Consider the following 22,865-nt stretch of genomic DNA (forward strand, 5'->3'; position numbering starts at 1 on the left):
ATAACCATTTTTGTATCTGATTTTGTATTAATGTGCTTAAGTAGCTTCAATGTTTAAGTTTCACATACGTTTAACTCAACCGTGTGCTGTGGGAGTGCACAGAATCTGCACAGGTTCAGCAGTGAGTGTGGGAGAAGGCTTTAAATGCAATCTCCTTGCACAACAATGTTTTGGAGATTTGTTTTAGTCCTGTCCAATTGCTCCTGTGTGTATTCATTTACCCACTCAAAATACAATAGAGGCAATTGGCAGAAGAGAGAATGTGCAGGGACATGAATGTTTGCACAATCATTTGAGGGTGGCAGTAGCTCATTCCATAGGGAGTTGGGTTTGGAACAGAAGGGTCGTTGGTTTAAGTCCCCGTATGGACCAAAGTACGGAGTGTGGATCGGTAGCTGGAGTGATGCCACTTCACCTCCTGGGCACTGCCAGGCACCATACCCATCCGCTCAGCATGCTGGTCTAACTGGCAGCCAACTCACTCTGACATCTCTTCATTTGTACATGTATAGGTCCAGAGCATATGTGTGTATTTCAGACCTGTGTGCAGTGATTACTAACAAACAGTGTAAATTGTAATTTCCCCTCTGGGGATCAATAAACATTATAAATTATTATTGAATTATTTGTAGGATTACTTCAGCAGGAACAAGTGAAATCTCCACACGCTGCCACGATCCTCCTGTTCCCTTTTCTCCGGCAATCTCTGTGTGGACCGCAACCTGGACGGTGAACTTTGAGTGACCTGCCTGCATGTCATTCCTCAAAAGCAGTTACAGTGTGGCATATTTCCCTTCGACCAGGCAGGGATGTCACACACTCACATATACCAGCCACACATTCATAGCACAGAGCTCTTTCAGCTGCTCATCCTACCGCCCCTCACTTAGATTGTCATAACACACACACGCATCTAGCACACGCACACACACATACACACACACACACACACACACACACACACACCTCTGCCCTTGCTCCACTCCAACTTAACCCCTCCCTGAGCGTGGTCAAAATGTGCCTTTCACACGGGCAGCTGGCCAAAGCAAATAAACCAGCCACATGCCAGCTAACGAGGGCATGAACAGGGTCAGAGGGGGGGCTCGCCGGGAGGTGCCAGGAGTGACAGAGGGAGGGACATGGTCACGCAAAGAAAACAAGCCCAGCAAGAGCCAGCCAGCTTTCTCACGCAGGGGCCCAGACATGTGTCTTGTCATGCAACAGCCATCCCATCAACCCAAATTAGGGCTGACGGAGGTAATAAAGCGAGGGAGCAAAATGGGAGGAGAAAGTGAGGAGAGGCGCAATCCCCCTCCTTCTCCTCAGTGAGTGTAAAAGTGAAAGGGAAGACAGATTGTTCACCTTTTAGAAGAGTTTCACAAAACAACTCTGGTAACCTCAGTGTACCTAAAAGTGGCACACTGTCTGCATGGTAAATACAATCACTGTCCGTTTGTCTGAAATGAACGCATGCAGGCGCGCGCACACACACACACACACACACACACACACACACACACACACACACACACCATGTCCTCAGTTAACCTTCAATGAAAAGCAACCTAAAAGAATACAGGGATCTGTCACATCAATTCTCTCAAAAGTACTATGGAAAACACTGGAAAAGCCCATTTGTTTGGCTGTATGCAGGTACTCCACGCTAAATTACTACTACTGCAAATAGTTCTTTGGTATCACTGTAAACTCTGTAGTCACGACATGCAGCTACATCTTTGAGGAGGAGCACATTAGCTGCTGCGTAGTTATGGCAGGTGGGTACCTAGGCTACATTGCAACCCTACAATGCAGCACTATACATCCACATTTAGAAAATGTTTAGAGGGGGGTAGAGTTGCTAAAAATTGTACTCATTTAAAAGTACTATTACTTCAGAATAATATGACTTAAGTTAAAGTAAAAAGTATTCATTCAAATAATTACTTGAGTAAGAGTAAAAAAGTGCTTGGTGAAAAAACTACTCAAGTACTGAGTAACTGTTAAGTAACGTCTGATTCATTTCTTAACACAAGCATTCATTCTGACAGATAAAAATACAAAATATTCATCTGTAGGCAAATTATAGTTTCTCCAATCAATAAAATAAAATAAAATACATTTATTAATTACAAAATAGCTTATGTGAAGACACTTATCACATCAAATTTGGATGGATACTGTCTGGCAATGTTCAAAACATATGTAACCTAAAAGACAAACATTCGCCTATCCACAGCAAAAACTAAAATTACAGCTGCATGTTTCCTCAAGTTAGATGTTGATTTTTTAAATGCTGAAATGTCTGTTTGTTTAGGTGGACACAGAAGACACTGCATAATGTAGCTGCTGTTTGGCACTTCTACTAAGCTAAACATCCTTTCAATATGAGGCCAGGGTTGTTACTCCTCGTCTGTGTCTGTGATGTTGACGGTTGATTCTGACATCTTTGTTTTACTACAACTGCAAAGCTAATCCGTCCCGCCGCTGAGATCAAGTTTGGTGACGTGACGAGACTGCACAACAACGTTTGATTGGTGAAACACAGTCATTTGGTAGAGCCTTTAGCGAAAGTCTCTCTGTCCGTCAAACTCATAGACAGTTAAAGAAATGGATCAACAGATCCCGTCGTTTTGGATGGAGACCAGTGAAGGAAAGTAGAAGCACTTTTTCGGTGATGGCTAGGCGTTACTGCGTAGCCTCCAACTGAGCTTGACAATTTAGTTGTCAACATTAACCAATGTGTCCCTGAGCAAGACACTTAATAGCTGTGCCACACAAGCCAGATGGCTGACCGTTGGCAGAAAAGGCAGTCGGACTGACTTCCTCCCCGAGTTGACCAAAAAAAATGCCATGGAACACATCGAAGCGATGCCGACTGCCAAAGGCAGCTGATTGGATAAATGCGTCACGTGGATCTGGTTTCTCTGGAAATTCAAAGCCAGACTCTCATGTCAACTTGTTCAAAATACAATCTCATATTTTACTAAAATAGTTAACCAACACATGTTTCTGAAAACATTTTATACGAGAAATGGGCCATGCAGTTGCTGAATCTGTTTTTTGTCAGATTTTGAGAGACTCTAGTCACGCTCATCCCACCCTTCATTTCCAGGTTAGCACTCCACCAATCAGATTGGTAATTTGAGTCAGACTGCCGGCAGTGCCCGCCTTCCGACCGAGCGCGTCAGGTCTTCCAAAATGAAGGCCGCCGGCCCCTCCGACGGACGACGACATGGAACACAATGAACGGTCTCGAGTCACCAACCTTGCCAGACTGTCCGATTATCGGGTTGGTGTGTCAGGGCCTGAACAGTTGCTCCAGAGGTGTGCGGCCCCTGGCAAACATTGCAATTGTAAGTCGCTTTAGATGTAATAATTTAATGTAAAGTTAATCTCAGTTGCATGTCTTCAGACTGTGGGACAAGACCAAAGGACACGAGGAGGCGAACTCCCACACGGAGATGATACGAACTCCACGGAAAGGGCTTAGTTTAAAGACTTCTTGCTTTTGATGTGATGTGGAAAACACTGAGACATTTCATACATATTAGATGCAATGCCAATTTGCAAGGGATAATGGTAGTGAGTAGTTGATTGTGTCCATTTTTCCTGATCATAGCGTGATAAACCCACTACCCCTTTAGTTCGGAAACAAATACAAACATCAGAGAAGCTGGAGATCATTGATGGGGCCAGTTTCCTTTCACTGAGAGGCAGCCAGTCTGATGGTCTGAGGAGGATATGTCAGCTAGCATAGGTGGTCTGTGCCAGATGTGAGGCATAGGGTGCCTCTTAGCCTCTGAGTGAGCATATGGAATACATTGTGCTTGAGGGACTCCTCTAAGGCTGTTCTCTTTTAAGTTATTTAGGTTTTGAGGCAGCCCCTGCTTTTCCTTACAGAAATTCTTGGATTTAGACACGTATCACCTTCAGTTGAGGGTGCAACAAGGAGAAAAGGGGTCAGCAAAGCAGGTAGGGGGACAGGGTAAGAAGGTCAAAATTGAAGGTTGTTTGTGTCTGGGTCTTCCTATATGGGAAGCCTGGGGATGGTGGGACTCATTTCTCAAAGGATGTCATTCAGAATGTTATCTGAAGGCCAACAACAAACAAAATGTATGCTGTGTACGTTACTTCACTACATAAAAATAACTTAGTCTTCATTCAACCAGTCTTCATTGCACGTGTGTGTGAAATTGTTTCCAAACAATGACAGACCACCACTCACTCGATTTATGCCTGAAGGGCTTGTTCAAACGCCATAAAAAAAAAAAACTGTTGCATGCTAATTGATCCCTTTCGGGGTCTGTTCTGCAAATTAACAGGAATCTGACAAAGGACCTCTTCACACGTTCTACTGATAATTACCACCTCCTTGAACTCTGCTCACTCCACTCAACAAAGAGGTAGAACAAGTTAAATGTTCAGCATATACCCATTAGGAAGCTAAATACAGGATGCGTAGTGTGTCACTTTTTGCTGGTGTGAAATCCGGACTACCATATCACACAACATGATCGACAGTAGATACTCTTTGACTGTGTCGGTTTAGAAATTCTCTCCTCAAACAATGGCCATTACTCTGCTAACAGCTATGTGTTTACATTCCCCAATAAATGACTGTTGCTCCGAAAGGAACACGCCTTATATAGACAAAATCCACTGCGTGTAGCATTTGAACCTATCCCATACCTAAACAGACTGGCTGAGAAACAATCACTGTAAATGTATTTTTTTTTCTCCAGCATGAAATCCTTGAGACTCTCAGGCTGACTATACATAAAAGGAAGGTACAATGATATAAGAGCTTTCATCATGCTGGCAGACCTTACACTAACAGCATGTGTCTTTGTCTATGTGGATGATTGCTTGAAAGCATCCTTATGTCTGCTTGCACTGCATAAATACATATGCATGACTATGCATGCCTGTACAGCTTGTCTCCGCCAAACAGCTGAACAGGTCAATGGTTCCAGGTTATTTCCACAGTGGCCGGGCCCCAGGGTGCGCTGCAGTCTGACAGAGAGGGCGAGATGGACTCCAGTGCAGCTGGGACTCGAGAACACGTCAGAGTGAAGTTAAGCCTGGAAAATGAGTGGTAATTTGAAATGATGCTATAAGATGTGTTACAGAAATTACATTTAGTAAGTAAACTGAGTTCTTAGCGTTGTCTTTTGCATGCCAGACTTGTTGTCCAGATGTCAGTCCTCATTTTAAGACCCGCTTGATATGGTAAAAATAAAATGAATGTACATATGTAGAGTCATCTAATTGATCCAGGTTGTAGTTAGGATGTCATCTTTTTAAAGTTATTTCTTGATCGCCTTTCTAATTCATAGAGTAGAGTAGCTGTGTTGCTCAAGTTAACAAACTAGTAAGCAGCAACAACAAAAAGAAGGCAAAAAATTAGAAATATCTGGGATTAATGTACTTGTTAATCAGAGGATGTTGTTTTATATACTCAATCATCATCTACGCAAAACGACAAGAAGACAAAGGTTGGGAAGGGCTGACAAAGTCATAAAATAAATCATTTTTGAGCCACACTTTGCTGTTATCTGCCTTTCTGCAGCTCTCTGACATTGAGAAGTTCTAACCCTTAGCCATCTGTCTCCAAAGCCAAATACGACATCAGAGGGGCAAGAGGCTGCCGGATGTTGTGTCATCTCCAAGATTCACGCTGTCAGCTTGCTTTAATCTGTCTCTTTGTATTCGAAAACAGAAGTATAAACACTTCAGCGGCTTGTTCGAGAGATCTTTGCTCCTCTAGCAGCAACGAGGAGAGTATTGAATGTCTGCAGCTTATATAAGAGAGTCAGTCTCCACAGTCCGTGAGAACTGCAACTGAACTAATAAAGTTGAACTGAGTTGACAACCATTGAAAGTTTCCCTCACTGAATCTATACCAATCCGCAAATGAAGGAGCGTAGATAAATAGAAGCAGGTGAGTCAAATAAAACACTTTAAGGTTTGAGACAATTGAAATGTCAATTGAGCGAAAGGAGCTGCAAAGTGTCAGAAAGATGGCATTAATTGTACAATCACAGTATTTTTTAAAACTACCAGCACAATGCAGAAAAATGACAAAAAGCTGGCAAAACTGGAAAGCAGTTGGCAGTAGTCAAGATTTTAAAGCAATTCAAGTTAATTCCCTGGTCTTAAAGACTCTGTTCCACAGTAATTGCTTTACAATTTAAAATCCCAGATATGCAGGGCTGTGGTGGTGTTCAAATAGGGCGTGTAGTACAGACACACACACACACACACACACACACACATTTTACACTCTCCGAAACTCTGCTTGTTCCTTGTTCAGAACACAATGACTTACATAGATTTTGAGTTTGTCTACATATATATTTCTGTTTTTGTTGTTTGTTTTTTTAACACAGATTACTTATATTTTTAGTATAGTTTCCTTCTTTCCCATCTGCCAATAATTATTTACAGTATGGATTTTTCTGCCCTTATATTGCAATGATGTATGCACACCAGTGACACTACAGAAGGGACAGTGGATGAGCTCTGTTGTGGCGATGGCATCGGAGCAGAATTGGAGCAGTGAAGGGGGGATACCCGACCGCTCGTTGACCCCACTTCATTTTCAGGATACTAAAATGCACCGAGCTGCTCAAGCGGAACATATGGAGGTGCAAAAGAGAAGGAATCACGGAACATTATACGCCCAATTACACAATTCAAGAGCAGCCCGCTGGTACTATCCGTACTGCACGTGCTGTTCAGTGTGCCTGTGTCTGAGCCTCAATCAGACCAGTGCAGCTTCCCCACCTGCAGCAATCCCAGCCTTGGACTGTCTGTCCCAAAGAGAGACAGACACAAAATGCAACTTCAAGAACAACTACAGAGCCTCAGAATAATGAGCACTTTAGTCTAAAAACAACAACTCTAAACTCAAGGTTCTCTGGAACTTTCGACTTCATCCCAGTTTGCTCAGTCTGGCCAGACCGTGACCATAAAACCATAACATTTGTAACAATATATAACAATCCATTCAAAAATTATAAACAATATATATGATGTCCTGCTCTTCCTCCTATATTCTACAATCCGTAATGCAGATGACTTAATATGCAAGTAGGAGTGCATGTGCAGCAGCAACAAGAAGTGTCAGCTGTTGAGTCAGTGTTTGTGTTAATAGCGTACACGCCGTAGACTACATACAGACACACAAGAAACAAGTCATAAAACCTTATAGTCTATGCAAAGGTGAAGTGCAGGCTCTACAATAGACAACATGCAGTAAAAATATATTATATATAATATATTATATTTTATATACAGTTAAAGTGAGCCGTTACAACATTGCACGGTTCAAACAATGCCAGATATTGACTAAAGACAGCAAGAAAGAAGTTAAGGCGAGTGCCTAGCAAGTCAGTAGCCTTGTCTCTGGGAAATCACTTTGAGTACTATTTCCAAGAGAGACTCTAAAAAATTGGGAACAATGAACCCAGTAACTTCCAAATGTGTAAGTTTGGGTATGCAACCAGGCAAATCTTCATTACATAGAGTGCTATACACATAATTACTGCACAGTAAGCCTGGAATCTCAATCTTTCTGCTGACATCTGGCTACTTTTATCTCGTCTGTCCGCGTCGTCCACATCTTAGGTACCTGAACTGTCTCTCAAAACTTTAGAAAGTATTGCCCTTTGCTGTGCCAGTTAAAGCTATTTGATAGCTTTTCCGCATTTAAAATGTCTAAAAAGAACTAGACCTTTATTTTACTGAGTTGTGTTCTTGGCTTCCAAAAATGTTTAAACCCAGAGAAATCTGTCATTTTAATCAAAGATACGGTCCGTGTCATTCCGTGTCCTTCGCTGTCATTGGCATTGTGGTTGTCTGTCAGAAGCTGTTCTAAATTGACATTTTATAAAGTTTAAAGCCACATTCACCATTCATTCACCATTTTACCATTCACCTATTTAGATCTTGGTCATTAACTATACACTACCGTCAAAATTTTGGGGTAACTTACAAATTTCCATACCACTCTATTATAGACAGGATACCAGCTGATCTGAGTGGGTGGCTGATCTCTAATGCAATATCTACATTGCCCATTATCAGCAACCATTTATCCACTGTTCCAAAGGCATAATCTGTTTACTGTTTATCTGATATGATAAAAAAAAAAAACTAACTGAGAAAACATTGGTGAACACTTTTTCAATTATGTAAGCACATAATGTAAATAAACTGCTGCCCTGGTTAAAAAAACAATGGAACTGCTCTCAACTGGTAACTGTCTGTAATGGAGTGCAATGGAAATTTCTAAGGGAAGTAGTGTTTATTTTAACAGGATGAAGGACGTCTAAGTTATGAGTGCCGACGACATGTCGAACAGCAGAGAGTAGGAGACCTCTGTGCATCATTCGGCTCCCGGTAAAAACCTCCTGAACGTCTAGATCTTAAGTTATCAAAGAAAAGAAGCTGAGTAAAAGTTAGCAGCAGCCCCTCCATTGATGAGCCAAAAAGCATCGACAATCAATTATTTTTAATGTGAAACTGCCGTATTTAGTGTTTTTACCGGTTTAAATCACTGAGTCTGTTTTCTTTGGAGAAGAGGAGACCTCTGCGCATAATTCCTTTTCAGGTAAAAAAAACAACCATGAACGGTAGACACTGAAGGAATCCTAACCGGGAGAAACTGACATACACACTGGCATTACAGTAAAGGTTGTGTATCATGGATGTAATAATCTGACTTTACAAAAAGGAGCCACCTGGGCCTATAATCTTAGTATCAATTTTAACATCATAAACTGCAAAGTGGCGTATTACAAAAGGTTGAATTCCTAATTTTCAGGTCAAAAAGTATGAAATTATCCACTACAGATTACATTTATTAATTATTAATTAATTAATTAAAAATATTGTCTATTGTTTGTTTGTTGGTTTGTTTTTACTGTGAAAAAACTACTGCTGTAGCAAGTGAATTTCCCCATTGTGGGATGAATAAAGCATGATCTAATCTAATCTCTAAAGTATAATTGATGAGGTCTCTGTACTCTCTTGCCTTTACGCACCTTGAAAACACTGCAATCAGCTGGTGACATGGTGACAAAACCCTACACCAAAGCTGCCGTTTCAAAAATACAGTTCTCTTAAAAACGATTTTTTTTCTTTTCCCAAAGCAGTAAAACTTTGGATAAAAAAGCATAAAATACAGAATGTCATGAGAGAAAACCCGCATCTTTTTTACAAAGTTACATGGATGTATGAGCTGCAAAAAAGAGAAGAAAATAAAAGTTCAAAGTAATTATTTGAGTGGCATTTCAGAAGAGAGTTTCAGAATAATATTCAGATTGAGCTTTACTAAAATGTCAAACACTGTCTCCTCAGATTTCTGCATTCATTTAATGCTTTTCTGGATTGTAATTTAATAACATTCACAGACTTGTGCGGCCAGCAAGTTGACCAAAAAGCATCTTTCTTCGTTCTTTTAAATATTTATGTATGCTATGCTCACTTCTTATAATATTGCCACTGTGGCACTTTCCTTAAAAGTATTTAATTAATAAGCTAATGTAGTATGTTCATCGGGCAGGAGGTGGGTAATGCGTAATGAACTGTGTCCTACCGATTCTATGATGAGCTCACAGAGTTGGGGTCATCTGGAAGCCATTTCTACTTGTGCTTTCTCCCTCGTCTCACTTTAATCTCTCTGCAGCTCCACACCACCTCCCCCTCCCCTGCCGCCCCCACTCCCTGGGGAAGCCGGAGTTCAGTGACCGAGCTCCATGCACGTCAGCCCAGCATGGCACGCAAGCTCATCCATGCTCTGCTCCCCTAGCACGCTAAAAAACTCCAAGGGATTAGAAACAAATATCCCTACACTGTACATACTGTAATATATGGCTCTTGTCCTGTGTGCCACATTAAGTGAAGATCTTTCACGCAGCCTGCACACAGTGAAATGGGAAACTACCCCGTCCAGGAGGAGTGTGGGAAAAGAGAAAAACATCTTAAGAAGTTTCTATATTAGTGATAATAAATTTGTCTGCAATTGCCTACAGGGTGACCTTCCTGAGCTTTGATGATGTAACTCCTTAGTTACTAAATTACTAGTTTAATATCCTTGTTTTTAATTTATGCCGAAATATGAGCTATAATTTCAAGATGATCTGGGTATAAGTGCATGCAAGGACAACTTTCATTCCACAGGAGCTTGAAAGAAATGACTGTGTGCCACTTTGAAAGAACATTTCATATTCAAATTGCTAAATGTCTGGAACCCTGGATGATAGAAGTGTGAAAAATGCATAGTGTGGGTGGTCGCTGGATTGGATCTAACCCCTAACCTTGAATGTGTGTTGCTTTATTCAACTACAACTCCACATGAAAGTGCAGTGTGTGTAAGAAAATATTGTACTAAGGTTAAAACCCATACTTTTGGGAAGGGTCTAAATGCATGTCTTCATGGTTTAACCAAAGTTCTTAAATCATTTCACAAAAACATTTTCCAAAAGTAGTGCTCTCCTCTTTTATGTGGGCTGTTTGATATCGCCTACAGCAACACATCTTTGAGCACAGCAGGTCTAACGCAACGGACCTATCGGAGATAACTGCTCGGGATTGTATTTTCTTTCTTTTACTCCAAATCTAAATCAGCACAGGACATTGGACCTGCTGTGATACTGTAATTCACCCCATCTGACATCAGGTTGTCTGGGCCGTTGTGAAAATGCCAGATGAGTGAAGACATGGAGGTTTTGACAAGTTCACAAACAAGGAATGGAATTCTCGATTAGTCAATCTTGTTTTGTGTGACTGGGGTTCATTGTGCTGTGTGTGGTGAAATGTATATGTAATGCAATACATGATCACCGAGTGGTCATAGTGTACAAATGCGTTGTCATGTTTTACAATATGAAACACAAATCAGTCTGAGCATGGATTTAGACATTTTCTAAAAGGAAGATTTTCAACCTAAGAGCAATATTTTCACTTCACAACCATTTTGTTGGTGGATGAAATCATCAGTGTTCTACTTTTGGATTATTGTTAAAACATTTGCAAAACAGGCATATTACACAGCATGCATCACGTTATAAAGCTTCTAGGTGTGCGAACAGGCAAGCAAACACTTGCCCATTTGCACACCCAGAAGATAAGGACATTGAAATTCAGAGCCATGTTTGTGGTAAATTAATTTGTCTCCTTTTCACTTTTTAACATGATAACACCATGTGAAACAAACCTCTTAAAGCTGAAATCAACAGCAGAGAGTTGAAATGGGTCTGTTTTCTTGTATATTTGTGAAAAAAATACCTTTTTGCATGTCTTTTCTCAGGCATGCTACAAACAAACAACAATCATGTCAGACAGTGACAATTTTTCCAAGTATCTCTCTTTTCTCATATTGTGGTCTGGCAAGCGCAAATGTTCTCATTTCAAACATCACCATCCCTAACTAGCAATGTCCGGTGGTTACGTCCTGGCTGCCTGAGGTGGCTTTGGCCCAGAGGATGTTTTTGTTGGTCTGTTTACTGGTTTGTCAGGTTGTTTTTGGCTGCAGCTTTTTCAGACTTGGCTCACCTTTGTTCGCTCAAAAAAAAAAAAAATCTTCACTTTAATTACTGCATTCTCTCTACTCTTCCAGTTTCCAAGTCCCACCAGCTCCCCAACTGCCTGTTGGACCCCTGGCTTTCCTCTTCTTGCTCCCCCCTCACACCCCAAACCCCTACCCCCTCCCCTCTTCCTTCCTCTCTGTTGGTGCTGTGCGTGACAGTAGCTCACTGAGAAGTGGAAATGAGACTAGTAAACAATGATTAGCTCCAGAGCCGGGACAGCCTGGTCTGCTATTGGCCCTGTCTCCACACAGCGAGTGCCCACCCGCAAGCACATGACATGCAGCGGCCTATAGACCTTCCCCGCCTCCACCCCCGAGCCCAAAACCCCCTCCGACTACTCCCCCTCTCAGCCAGAGTCAACACAGGGTCAAGTCCAACCTTTCACAGCCAGGTTACAAGGGGTAATCACAGGCAAACACAGCAGCCACACGCAAAACGCACACATGACACCCCACCCACACAGACACACACACAACCCAAGCCTCCACCCCTCCCACGCACATACACACAAACTACAACCCCTCCTTCTCACCCTCCATCCATCCCTACAACCAACCACCCCTTCCTTAGCCACAAACCTGGCTCTAATTAGCGTGATGGGGATGCGAGTGGCCACATGTGTATGAGGAGCAGACTCAGGCGAGGAGGAGGAGGAGGTAGTGGTGGTGGAGGGGAGGGGGGAGGGGGGGGGATTCCCCCTATAGGAATAGAGAAGAGAAGAAACAGTCGTCCCCAGTGCAGGCAGTGTATTCGAAGACATTGCTATGTCTCTGGTTAACCGAGGAATCATTCTGGAGGCTTTGGTGCTGAGCCACACCGCATTTCTCAAGACAAACAGCTCTCAGGCAGAGCTCTAAAACAGCAAAACTCTCAACATCTGTAAAAGACTGTTTAAGGACCATTATTGTGAAAGAATGACACATAACACATAATGTAGTTACACTTAAGTTAACTTTATGGTGAATTAGCACATGGTTAATTTAACTAATGCTGCATAGATAGTAATACGTTCTCCTGTGTCCTTGTCTTTATCATTTGTTTTAACAATGGGTCAATAAATTGGACCCGTAACTCGGTATCAATAAATGTTGTAAAACACATTTTTGAAAAGTTACTCAGTCATTAATTAATATCATTTTCCGCCCCGATTCCTCACCCATCCTCCTACTTTCCTGGTGATATTGACTGACTGTGCTTGTGTGGTAGTGAAGTCTCTGTCCCTCTGACTTAGTGCCTTGCTTCGGAAATGTTTTAGTACCTTGAATTAAGGTCATTACCTCCCTGCAAAAATAAACTTTACAGTTGGTGGGAAAACAAGAAACCCATTTAGCCTTCTGCAAAGAGAGAGGGAATGTTTGCCCTGGGAATTCACATCACTTTGAACTGTAAGTTTAACAGAATCAACAGACCAAAGATTTCCATGAGTCCTATTTATAAAGAATGCCAGATTTGCATCTATTTATCTATCTATATATCTACATATCTATCTATCTATCTGACAGAACATTTAAGGAAAAAACTATTCCCCTAATGTGATTGTGTAACTATAACAACACAGAGCTTGTGATTTATTACCTGAGGCATAGAAATTAAATATGACCAAGATTTGGCCTCAGATTTACCTTTTTTTGTCCTCAGTTTAATGTGCTTTCCCCACATTTTTAGGGATTGTAGCTTGAAAGGAGAATCACTGTTGGGGTCACTGAAGGCTGAAATTTGTTATGGTATGATGTAACCTAGCACAAAACTGCAGTTCATGTGTTTGGAAAAAACTAGACCTTAAAAAAAATTTAATTATCAATATTTCATGGCTTGTCCACACTGTGTTACTGTGCTAGTTTGTGATGTGATTTGAGTGAAATTAGTTTGCCATTTTCAGATGCTTTTACTGTAATGTGAACAATCAGTCTAATTAAAAATGACTGTAATATTTCAATAGGGATCACTGAGCTCATATCGATCGTGATATGCATGTAGCCTATGTGATATTTTGGAATTTGCTATTATATCTGAGTTGTGATTTTTATTTTTAATGTACAAATTACAAGTGTGACATTTCATAGTGGGCATACTGTTTAATTGTCTTCCCTTTTAAGTCTTTAAATTAAAATGTTGCGATAAGGCTATAAACGTTAAAATCCAATATAAATGGGGTCAGCTGAGACTCTTTGGAGTCGGGCTGTGGTGCGCAACCTTCTCTCAACTTTTTCTTTAGCAATGACATTTTATGACAAACTAACACAGAATCTGCGGACAAAAACAACAACGATATGACAACATACAGTTTTGAAATCACTGAATGGATCACTATGGACTAAACATACATTCACAGTAATTAAAGACACGTTATAAATTCCATTTGGTGAAATTCAAAGATGCTTAATTAAGCATGGGAACTAATAAGTTTGTATTAAGCATCCTAAGCATCCTAAGCAGTCCAAAAGTCAGGCTAAAAAGAAAGAAAAAGTCACGTAACTGAAAATATACAGATTTTGTAACAACTCAGTTGTTAGGAGTTAGACAACCCGTGTGCAAACAGTTTTTTGCGCCGGCTGAGTACTGTGCAGCCAAAAAATAAATCATGTTAGAAAGATACACTTTGAAACGTGCAAACACTGCCAGTCCTCCAATTAGTAAAACAAATTGACTCGACACGCTTCCCACTGAATCGGTCACTAGTTGCTGACTCTTTTTTTCTCTGCAGTGGACGGTGGTCGTTCACGCTGCACGCTCCCGGTGTCCCTCAACGCTCACAAGCGCGTGCCTCCAACTGCGAGCGACAACAGAGAGATGATACAGCGGGGTCTGCAGGACTACCACAATGGGAGGAGTATGAAAGTTACCCTGAGCCCTGCCCACCAACTGCAAAACATATAAGACGCTGGAGTGGAGCATGAAGCAGGCACTTAAGCTTTAAATCTTGATGAAAAGACTGACTAAAGACAAAAATAATCACCTTATCTTACTACTTTTAATCAGTTATTTTTAGTTTCTTATCACTGTGACTTATTATAAAGTATTTGATTGACCCTGATACCTGACATATTTTTTTCTCATCTGATATGGATATATTGATTTGTTTCTTCTAAACATACTGAACTGAACTGAACAGACTTTGGTGAAAAGATTTTTTTGTGTGCAGAAAAATCTGTCACAATGGCATTGGACACAGAGTTTGGTGTGAAGGGCAGCAGCATCATCAGGGAATGGAGTGGACAGGTCCAGCCTGCTCTGGTCGCCTCCTTCGTTTTCCTTTTCTGTCTGGAAGCCTGTCTGTGGGTCAGGAACCTTAGACTCAAGAGAAGACTGCCGGGGCCCTTCGCCTGGCCAGTGGTCGGCAACGCCATGCAACTGGGCCAGATGCCTCACATCACCTTTGCCAAGCTAGCCAAAAAATACGGCAATGTGTACCAGATACGGCTGGGCTGCAGCGACATTGTGGTTCTGAATGGAGACAGGGCGATACGTGAGGCTCTCATACGGCACAGCACAGAGTTTGCAGGCAGACCAAACTTTGCCTCTTTTCAGATGATCTCCGGAGGCAGGAGTGTGACATTTACTAATTATGGCAAACAGTGGAAAGCACACAGGAAAATAGCCCAGTCCAGCCTCAGAGCTTTTTCCTCTGCAAACTCTCAGACCAAAGAAGCCTTTGAGCAACACGTTACAGCTGAGGCCATGGAACTGGTGCAGGCATTTTTGCGCCACAGCACTGATGGACGGTATTTTAACCCTGGTCATGAATTTACAGTAGCTGCTGCTAATACCATGTGCGCTCTCTGCTTTGGGAGGCGATACGGACATGACGACCTGGAGTTCAGGACCTTATTAAAAAAGTTGGACAAGTTTGGGGAGACAGTGGGGGCGGGTAGCTTGGTCGATGTCATGCCCTGGCTTCAGTCCTTCCCTAACCCAGTCCGCAGTGTCTATGAAAACTTTAAAAACCTCAACGAGGAGTTTTTTGCCTTTGTGAAAGAGAAAGTGACGCAGCACAGAGAGTCCTTCAACCCCAAAGTGACCCGGGACATGAGTGATGCCATCATCAATGTGATAGAGCATCAACAGGACAGTGGACTGAGCAAAGAGTTTGTTGAAGCAACAGTCACAGATCTGATTGGAGCCGGTCAAGACACTGTGTCAACTATCATGCAGTGGATCCTCCTGCTCCTGGTCAAATACCCAGAAATGCAAGCCAAACTGCAGAAGCTCATAGACAAAGTAGTAGGCCCAGACAGACTGCCATCAATTGAGGACAGAAGCAGCCTGGCCTACCTGGACGCCTTCATCTACGAGACCATGCGCTTCACCAGCTTTGTCCCCCTCACCATCCCACACTCCACAACCTCAGACGTCACTATCGAGGGTTTCCACATCCCCAAAGACACGGTTGTCTTTATCAATCAGTGGTCCGTCAACCATGACCCCCTGAAGTGGAAGGACCCTCACATTTTTGACCCTACACGCTTCCTTGATGAAAATGGGGCCCTCGTTAAGGACATAACCAACGGTGAGATGATTTTTTCCATGGGTAAAAGACGCTGCATTGGCGAACAAGTCGCAAAGGTGGAAGTGTTTTTATTCATAGCTGTCCTGCTGCACCAGTGCAGCTTTGAAAGCAACCCATCTGTGCCTCTCACTCTTGACTGCTCGTACGGGCTCACGCTGAAGCCCCTCCAATTCTTTGTCAGCGCCAAGCTCAGGGGAAAGCTGCTTGGCTTAGTTTCCCCAGCATGAACAGCATGTCCCAAGACTGTGACTCAAGGCCAGCAAACACTTTCCACCAATGACATTTAACAGTGAGTATCAACATGCCTGCACTAAATCCTACTGTTGTATGATTTTCATATTTAATAATAATATTTAATGGGTATCTTAACACAGTCTTATTTGAATTATTGTTGGCGCAGAGCTGTCAAAGATGCAATGCTAGCTACAGGTAGAATTCAAGGCTGTAGACTGTTGGAATCAATGCAAAGGTATTACATTTCTGCTTTACAAAATACTTTATACTTGATCAGATTTTGTATATATTTCTGAGTTGTGAGCTTGTTTTACATCCACTATTGCGCATGTACATGTATAGTGTGTATGCAAGAAATAGCTACATCCCTTAAATGTCAATTTAAACTAATATAATTGTATTCAAAATGCTTGTGAATTTTATAGTCACTTAATGACTTCTTGTTCTCATTTGTAATATGTAAGATTATATTTAACCTTTGCCACCTAAAGCAGTTACAATTAGTTTCTTATAGTTTCGTATTTCAGTTATGACAATAAATATAATAATGTTTAATGTACTTCACTATCTACTGTACTCAAAGCATATGAACACACTAAACAAAGAATGACGTCTGGTATATTTGTGAAGGAGCCATGCTCCATGACCCCTTCACAAACCTTATGCAACCAGGGTTCAGTTTTACTGTACACTGCAGCAACCCCAGTGCCAAAAACACAAGTCTCACCAGTACAAAAAAATGTGCAGCAAATTTCTTTCACTCCTTGGGCATTCTCAAAAACATGTTTGTTTACAAAGTCCCTTTTTCAAAGCTACATGGATCCCATGGTCACTGCACTCTCTTTAAGCCTCTGCATTCAGGAATTGATCTTACAATGCCCAAGGGATGTGTTTCTCTGCCTTGAATGTTTAAGCGTACCTCATAGAGGATATTTTGTTATCAATGTGTTGGCTTTACATGATAGAACAATAAGCTATATCTAAAATTAATAAAGTGAATTGTTAATGCTCAATGTGTCCTGTTTAATTGTCACTTAGCTTTTAGAGTTTGGCTAAACAGGCAAAATCTCACGATACTCCTTTGAACCTGCTGAGCAAGGTGCAACTATGAACTACTTTCTCAGTCTCAAAGTCTTTCTTAGCTGTTGTTGGCACTGGCAGATATGTGCCAACAATGAGCTATTTGGCACCACCACGGTTTAGATGTCTTTCATTTCTCAAAATAGAAACCTCTGAAATACTTGACTTGTGGCTAAACATTACTAAGTTCCTCATTTTGTTGCACAAGCACAAACATAACCATATTTACTGCTACAATGATTTCTCTATAAAAGTGTTTTGATGCAGTTACACAATGTAACCACTACATTAACTCAGTAACCTTTGTTTGAAGGCTTTTACTGTATGCCAATACTTACTTGTATGTACATTTTATGGAGAATAATTAATTGTGCTGTTTGTATCTGTTCAGAGATTGGATCTGAAGCGCTCAGCTTTCATGATGATACCCCAGAGCCTTTTTCCCTGTATGGTTATAATTAACAGCTTGGCTGTAAAAAATAAAAAAACAAATCATGTTTAAAAATGGCCACAGAACATGCATAGGAAACATGCATCTCCACTGGAAAAAACAATCAACTCCAGCTTATTGACTATTACTTACACTATGTGCTACCACTTCCATCCATTCCATCACATTACTAAAGTGTATCCTTTTCAAACATTGACAACTTTGTATGAGCTATTTCATGAAAAATACACCTCAGGGCACACATGGTGTGTAGAGGTGATTATCTGTTAAAAGTGTTATGGTAATCTCTGTTATATTCTCGGGAAACAAAACTTTAAATTTGTAGGTTTTGGCAACAGGCCCTATTACAGTAAATAGGTGTACTCTTTTTCTGTCAGCCGACAAGGGTAGGAAGGAGGCCTGAGTGGGAGAAGTAAGGTCTACAGGCTGCGGTCAAAATGGGAGGGGAGAGATAATAAAAAAAAAAAATAAGTTGCTGACACCTCCCACAATAGAGATACATATAAGAGAAGTGTTAAGGCTTGAACCTGATCTAATCCTTCTCACTAGCTTCTGTGGTAGAGTGGTGGAACCAAATGAAAGTGCTGCTTAGAGTTCTTTCATTTACTTAGGCTTGTTTATTTAGTCTTTTTGTCAGTCTGATTATGATATAGGTTGAGAAATCTAAAATAATTTGTATTTTCATGTATGCAAGACTGCACAAAGAAAGAGCACGTGAAACGATCCCCCAGTTTTAGTCGAAATTGCCTTTTTTATTGGACGCAGTGGATGATAGACAAACTACAGGGTAACACAATGGCTCAAATGGACACAGAGTTTGGTGTGAAGGGCAGCAGCTTCATCAGGGAATGGAGTGGACAGGTCCAGCCTGCTCTGGTCGCCTCCTTCGTTTTCCTTTTCTGTCTGGAAGCCTGTCTGTGGGTCAGGAACCTTAGACTCAAGAGAAGACTGCCGGGGCCCTTCGCCTGGCCAGTGGTCGGCAACGCCATGCAACTGGGCCAGATGCCTCACATCACCTTTGCCAAGCTAGCCGAAAAATACGGCAATGTGTACCAGATACGGCTGGGCTGCAGCGACATTGTGGTTCTGAATGGAGACAGAGCGATACGTGAGGCTCTCATCCGGCACAGCACAGAGTTTGCAGGCAGACCAAACTTTGTCTCTTTTCAGGCTATCTCAGGGGGGAAAAGTATGACTTTCACTAATTACAGCAAACAGTGGAAGATGCACAGGAAAATTGCTCAATCAACGATCAGAGCATTCTCCTGTGCCAACAGCCAGACCAAAAAAGCCTTTGAGCAGCAAATTGTGGCTGAAGCCACAGAGCTAGTTGAGATTTTCCTCAAACTCAGTGCTCAGGGCCAGTATTTCAACCCTGCCCATGAGTTGACAGTAGCTGCAGCAAATGTAATCTGTGCCTTGTGCTTTGGAAAACGTTATGGACATGATGATGTTGAGTTTAGAGCCTTGTTACACAAGGTAGATAAGTTTGGAGAAACAGTAGGGGCTGGCAGCTTGGTGGATGTAATGCCATGGCTTCAGTCTTTCCCTAATCCAGTCCGCAGCATGTTCAAGAACTTCAAAGACCTGAATAAAGAGTTCTTTGGGTTTGTCCATAACAAGGTGCAGGAGCACAGAGAGACATTTGATCCAGAGGTAACGAGGGATATGAGTGATGCCATTATTGGAGTGATTGACAAGACTGACAGTGACAACGGCCTCACCAAAGGCCACACAGAGGGTACGGTGTCAGATCTGATTGGTGCAGGTCTGGATACTGTCTCCACCGCTATTCATTGGATTCTCCTTCTGCTGGCTAGACACCCAGAGATACAATCCAAACTCCATGAGCTTCTTGACAAAGTGGTAGGGAGAAACAGGCTGCCATCTGTTGATGACAGAAGCAGCCTAGCCCACCTGGATGCATTCATCTACGAAACCATGCGCTTCACTAGCTTTGTCCCCATCACCATCCCCCACTCCACAACCTCAGACGTCACCATCGAAGGGCTTCACATCCCCAAAGACACGGTGGTCTTCATCAATCAGTGGTCCATCAATCACGACCCACTCAAGTGGAAGGATCCACATATCTTTGACCCATTGCGCTTCCTGGATGAAAAGGGTTCCCTAGACAAGGATCTCGCAAACAATGTTATGATCTTTTCTGCAGGGAAGAGAAGATGTATTGGGAACCAGATTGCCAAAGTCGAAATATTTTTGTTCTTTGCAATTCTACTCCATCAATGTAGCTTTGAGAAAAGTGCTCATGAGGACCTGTCTTTAGAGTGCTCCTATGGTTTAACACTAAAGCCTTTGAATCACAAGATTACTGCCAAACTCAGGGGAGAATTACTTAAAGGCCAATAAAAGTGTTATAAAAGTGGATATCCAAAAAAGAACAGCAATGCAATTTAAGGTATGTGTTCTAAAATAAATATCTATGCCTTGTATCACAGATGAATTGCCTGTAATAAGCTTTAACTAACCCAAAATCTGCAAATGATAAACATTCTGTCTTCTACTAACATTTAAAATTGTGACTGACAAGCAATATAATCTTTCAATTTGTTACAAGTTGCCAGATACTGTATTAAAAGTAAAACTTAGAAAAACTGTGACTGACTGAGAAAATCTAAATATATCTGTCTCTGTCACATCAAGTAAGAAAAAATGTAATGAAAGCTTTTGATTTGTTTGCCAAAAACCACAATTCACAATAAACCTTAAGTCTGTATTGTTATTTTTATGAGGGTAAATAGCGGAATCACCCTAAACAGCAATATAAACCAGTGGTGATGAATGATTTTCACTTTTTCTAAGCATTTTGTTTTTCTCGCTGATGGGGAGAAATCACATGCCAGCTGTGTGGTCTCAACAGAGCTGTAATTTAACCAGACTCATTTATTTTCCCATGTATTGACCTTTTTTATGTTTGAGCTTAATACCAATACAGTGTGCAAGTTACTTACAGTCACATGCTCTTAAATCATGCATAATACTGTTGTATTCTGATAATAACTCACATGTAATATATGCTGAAAGCCTTACAGACCTTGCTATAGGCTATTATGGCACGCTTCATTGTCTCTGTATATCAAGCTGGGTAGAATATCTAAATAATGTTTTGCCTAATGAACATGGCCCAGTGTGATACACTCTGTACTGTACAATGTACAATAAACAATTTGTATGGATTTCTAACTGAACATGTGGGGTGTATCTGTCAGAGCAGCCATAGTGTTGACAACCACAGAGGCCAGAGAGGTCAAAGAAGTAATAATAGATCATGATGTTTCAGTGTTGTGAAAGATTAATATGGGTTACAGTCAGGCCCTGCATGCTCTTGTTCTCCAGTCCTTACAAGCAGGCTGCGACTCAGTACATCAGTACAGGCAACAGTAGGCAGCCTCAAGGTTCACTCGTCAATATTTTACACGGAGCGCAGTGTACTTTTAACTGCTGTGTCTTTTTTCTTCTTCTGAACAAGCACATTTAGTTTCAGCCAAGTCAATGTTATCTTCCAGTTATCAATACACAGAGCAGTTCTTCTTTTAACGTCATGTTAAATAAAATGTGTGAAATAGTAAAGACTAGAGTAATAAAAGATTACAATTTTGGCGTTAGGGAACAGGAAACACATTGAGTTCATTAAATAACCTTAACAACGCAATATTAAGCAATATTTGTCAGCCTTGTCTGCAGAGGAGTACTTTACGTGCAATGTGCTGATGATACTCCTGTAAATGCTGCTTACTGGCATTTAACTGGACATGACCCACCTGTGCTTGTACTAGTGTCCGCCATGGTAACTGAAGTTGCCATTATCACCTTCAGTATCATAGGATTTACAGTTGCAATCATATGAGATCTATCTACACCGACAAATGCAGTCAACAACCTGATGAAAATTCTCCCTCCCGACTTGACTTTATTTTGGGAAAACTAAAACAGCCCAAATGCATATATCCTAACACATAGCCTTGCTGTAAGTATACTGCATAAATGTTAGTTTAAGTGTGGGTCAGCAGTTTGTCTCTTTCACACGCCCTCTTCCTTTTATCTCCCCGTCCTTGCCACATTGGAAGATTTCCTCAGTAAGTGGTCCTATGCTCTGGAGTCTACCTGTGTACTTGCAGGAGCAGCATCGTGGCTGAATTAAGATGGAGGCTTGTTTTCACTGAGGTTAATACAGATCAGGCTGAAGATATTCTACACAGGCTCTCTATCCTTCTCTCTTTGCTCTGACACACCAAGGACCCTGGAGGGAGGAGTGGGCTGCCTAACCTCCCCCGTTTCCATCACTGCTTCCCAAAACATCCTTAAAATGTGTCCAGCTGAAAGACTCCCTTTCACCCCAAGTCACCCTCTCCCAGCTCCACATACCCCGCAGCCTTGGAGCTGCGGAGTTTCACTCCTTAAAGGAAAACAGAAAAGTGTACAAGCTGAAGTTATTCACATTCTGCACGTACACGGAGCCACAGAGTGACCTCCCACAAGGTTCTCTCCGCTACCACAAGACACAGCTCAGCACTCTATCCAAAATCCCCTCTCATCTGCTAAAGGTTTGACATGCAAACTGCAGTCGCTGCTTGGTAGATGACAAACAGTGAGGTAGAATTACTTGGAAGCAGACAAATGCAATCCTCCAGAAAATCTCTTTCTCTGTCCCCTGCCATCATCTGCTGCAACACAGCGGAACATTGTGTCTGAGCTGGAAATGGCCCCATGCTCGTATTCAGTCAGTCTTTCCTATAACGCAGCCCTCAACACCAAAACACTGACCACAGCTTGATTTAAAATCCACGATGTTGCAGACAAATAATAAGACTTTAACTCAGCATGCTCTTCGTTCTGACCCAAAGCATCTAACATCAAAGCAGATCATTAATCATTCAGTTGGGGGGAGAAAATGGAAGTAAGTATCCCAGTAAATATTTTTCTTTGAATAACAATAACCAATAGCCTGTGTGGGAAACAAAGATCATGCTAACTCAAC

The 22,865-nt window shown here is 41.6% G+C and overlaps 2 protein-coding genes across 3 annotated transcripts; both read left to right on the forward strand.

Annotated features, from left to right (window-relative positions):
- The first annotated feature begins 12,606 nt into the window (after nt 1-12,606).
- On the forward strand, nt 12,607-21,070 carry LOC117935799 (cytochrome P450 1B1-like). 2 transcript variants are annotated; one of them, XM_034858312.1, is made up of 2 exons: nt 12,607-12,612; nt 18,598-21,070. In XM_034858312.1, the coding sequence occupies exon 2, from the start codon at nt 18,635-18,637 to the stop codon at nt 20,234-20,236; it is 1,602 nt and encodes a 533-aa protein (XP_034714203.1). In that variant the 5' UTR covers nt 12,607-12,612; nt 18,598-18,634; the 3' UTR covers nt 20,237-21,070. The 2 variants fall into 2 exon arrangements, with proteins under 2 accessions (XP_034714203.1, XP_034714204.1); XM_034858313.1 differs by lacking the exon at nt 12,607-12,612 and adding an exon at nt 18,405-18,443 and having other exon boundaries at nt 18,642-21,070.
- Nucleotides 14,490-17,348, forward strand: LOC117935800 (cytochrome P450 1B1-like). Its single transcript, XM_034858314.1, has one exon. It carries the CDS (start codon nt 14,751-14,753, stop codon nt 16,326-16,328), a length of 1,578 nt encoding a protein of 525 aa, XP_034714205.1. The 5' UTR covers nt 14,490-14,750; the 3' UTR covers nt 16,329-17,348.
- Nucleotides 21,071-22,865: the final 1,795 nt, after the last annotated feature.

This window comes from Etheostoma cragini, chromosome 20 (genome assembly GCF_013103735.1).
Source record: "Etheostoma cragini isolate CJK2018 chromosome 20, CSU_Ecrag_1.0, whole genome shotgun sequence".
Taxonomy (NCBI): Eukaryota; Metazoa; Chordata; class Actinopteri; order Perciformes; family Percidae; genus Etheostoma; species Etheostoma cragini.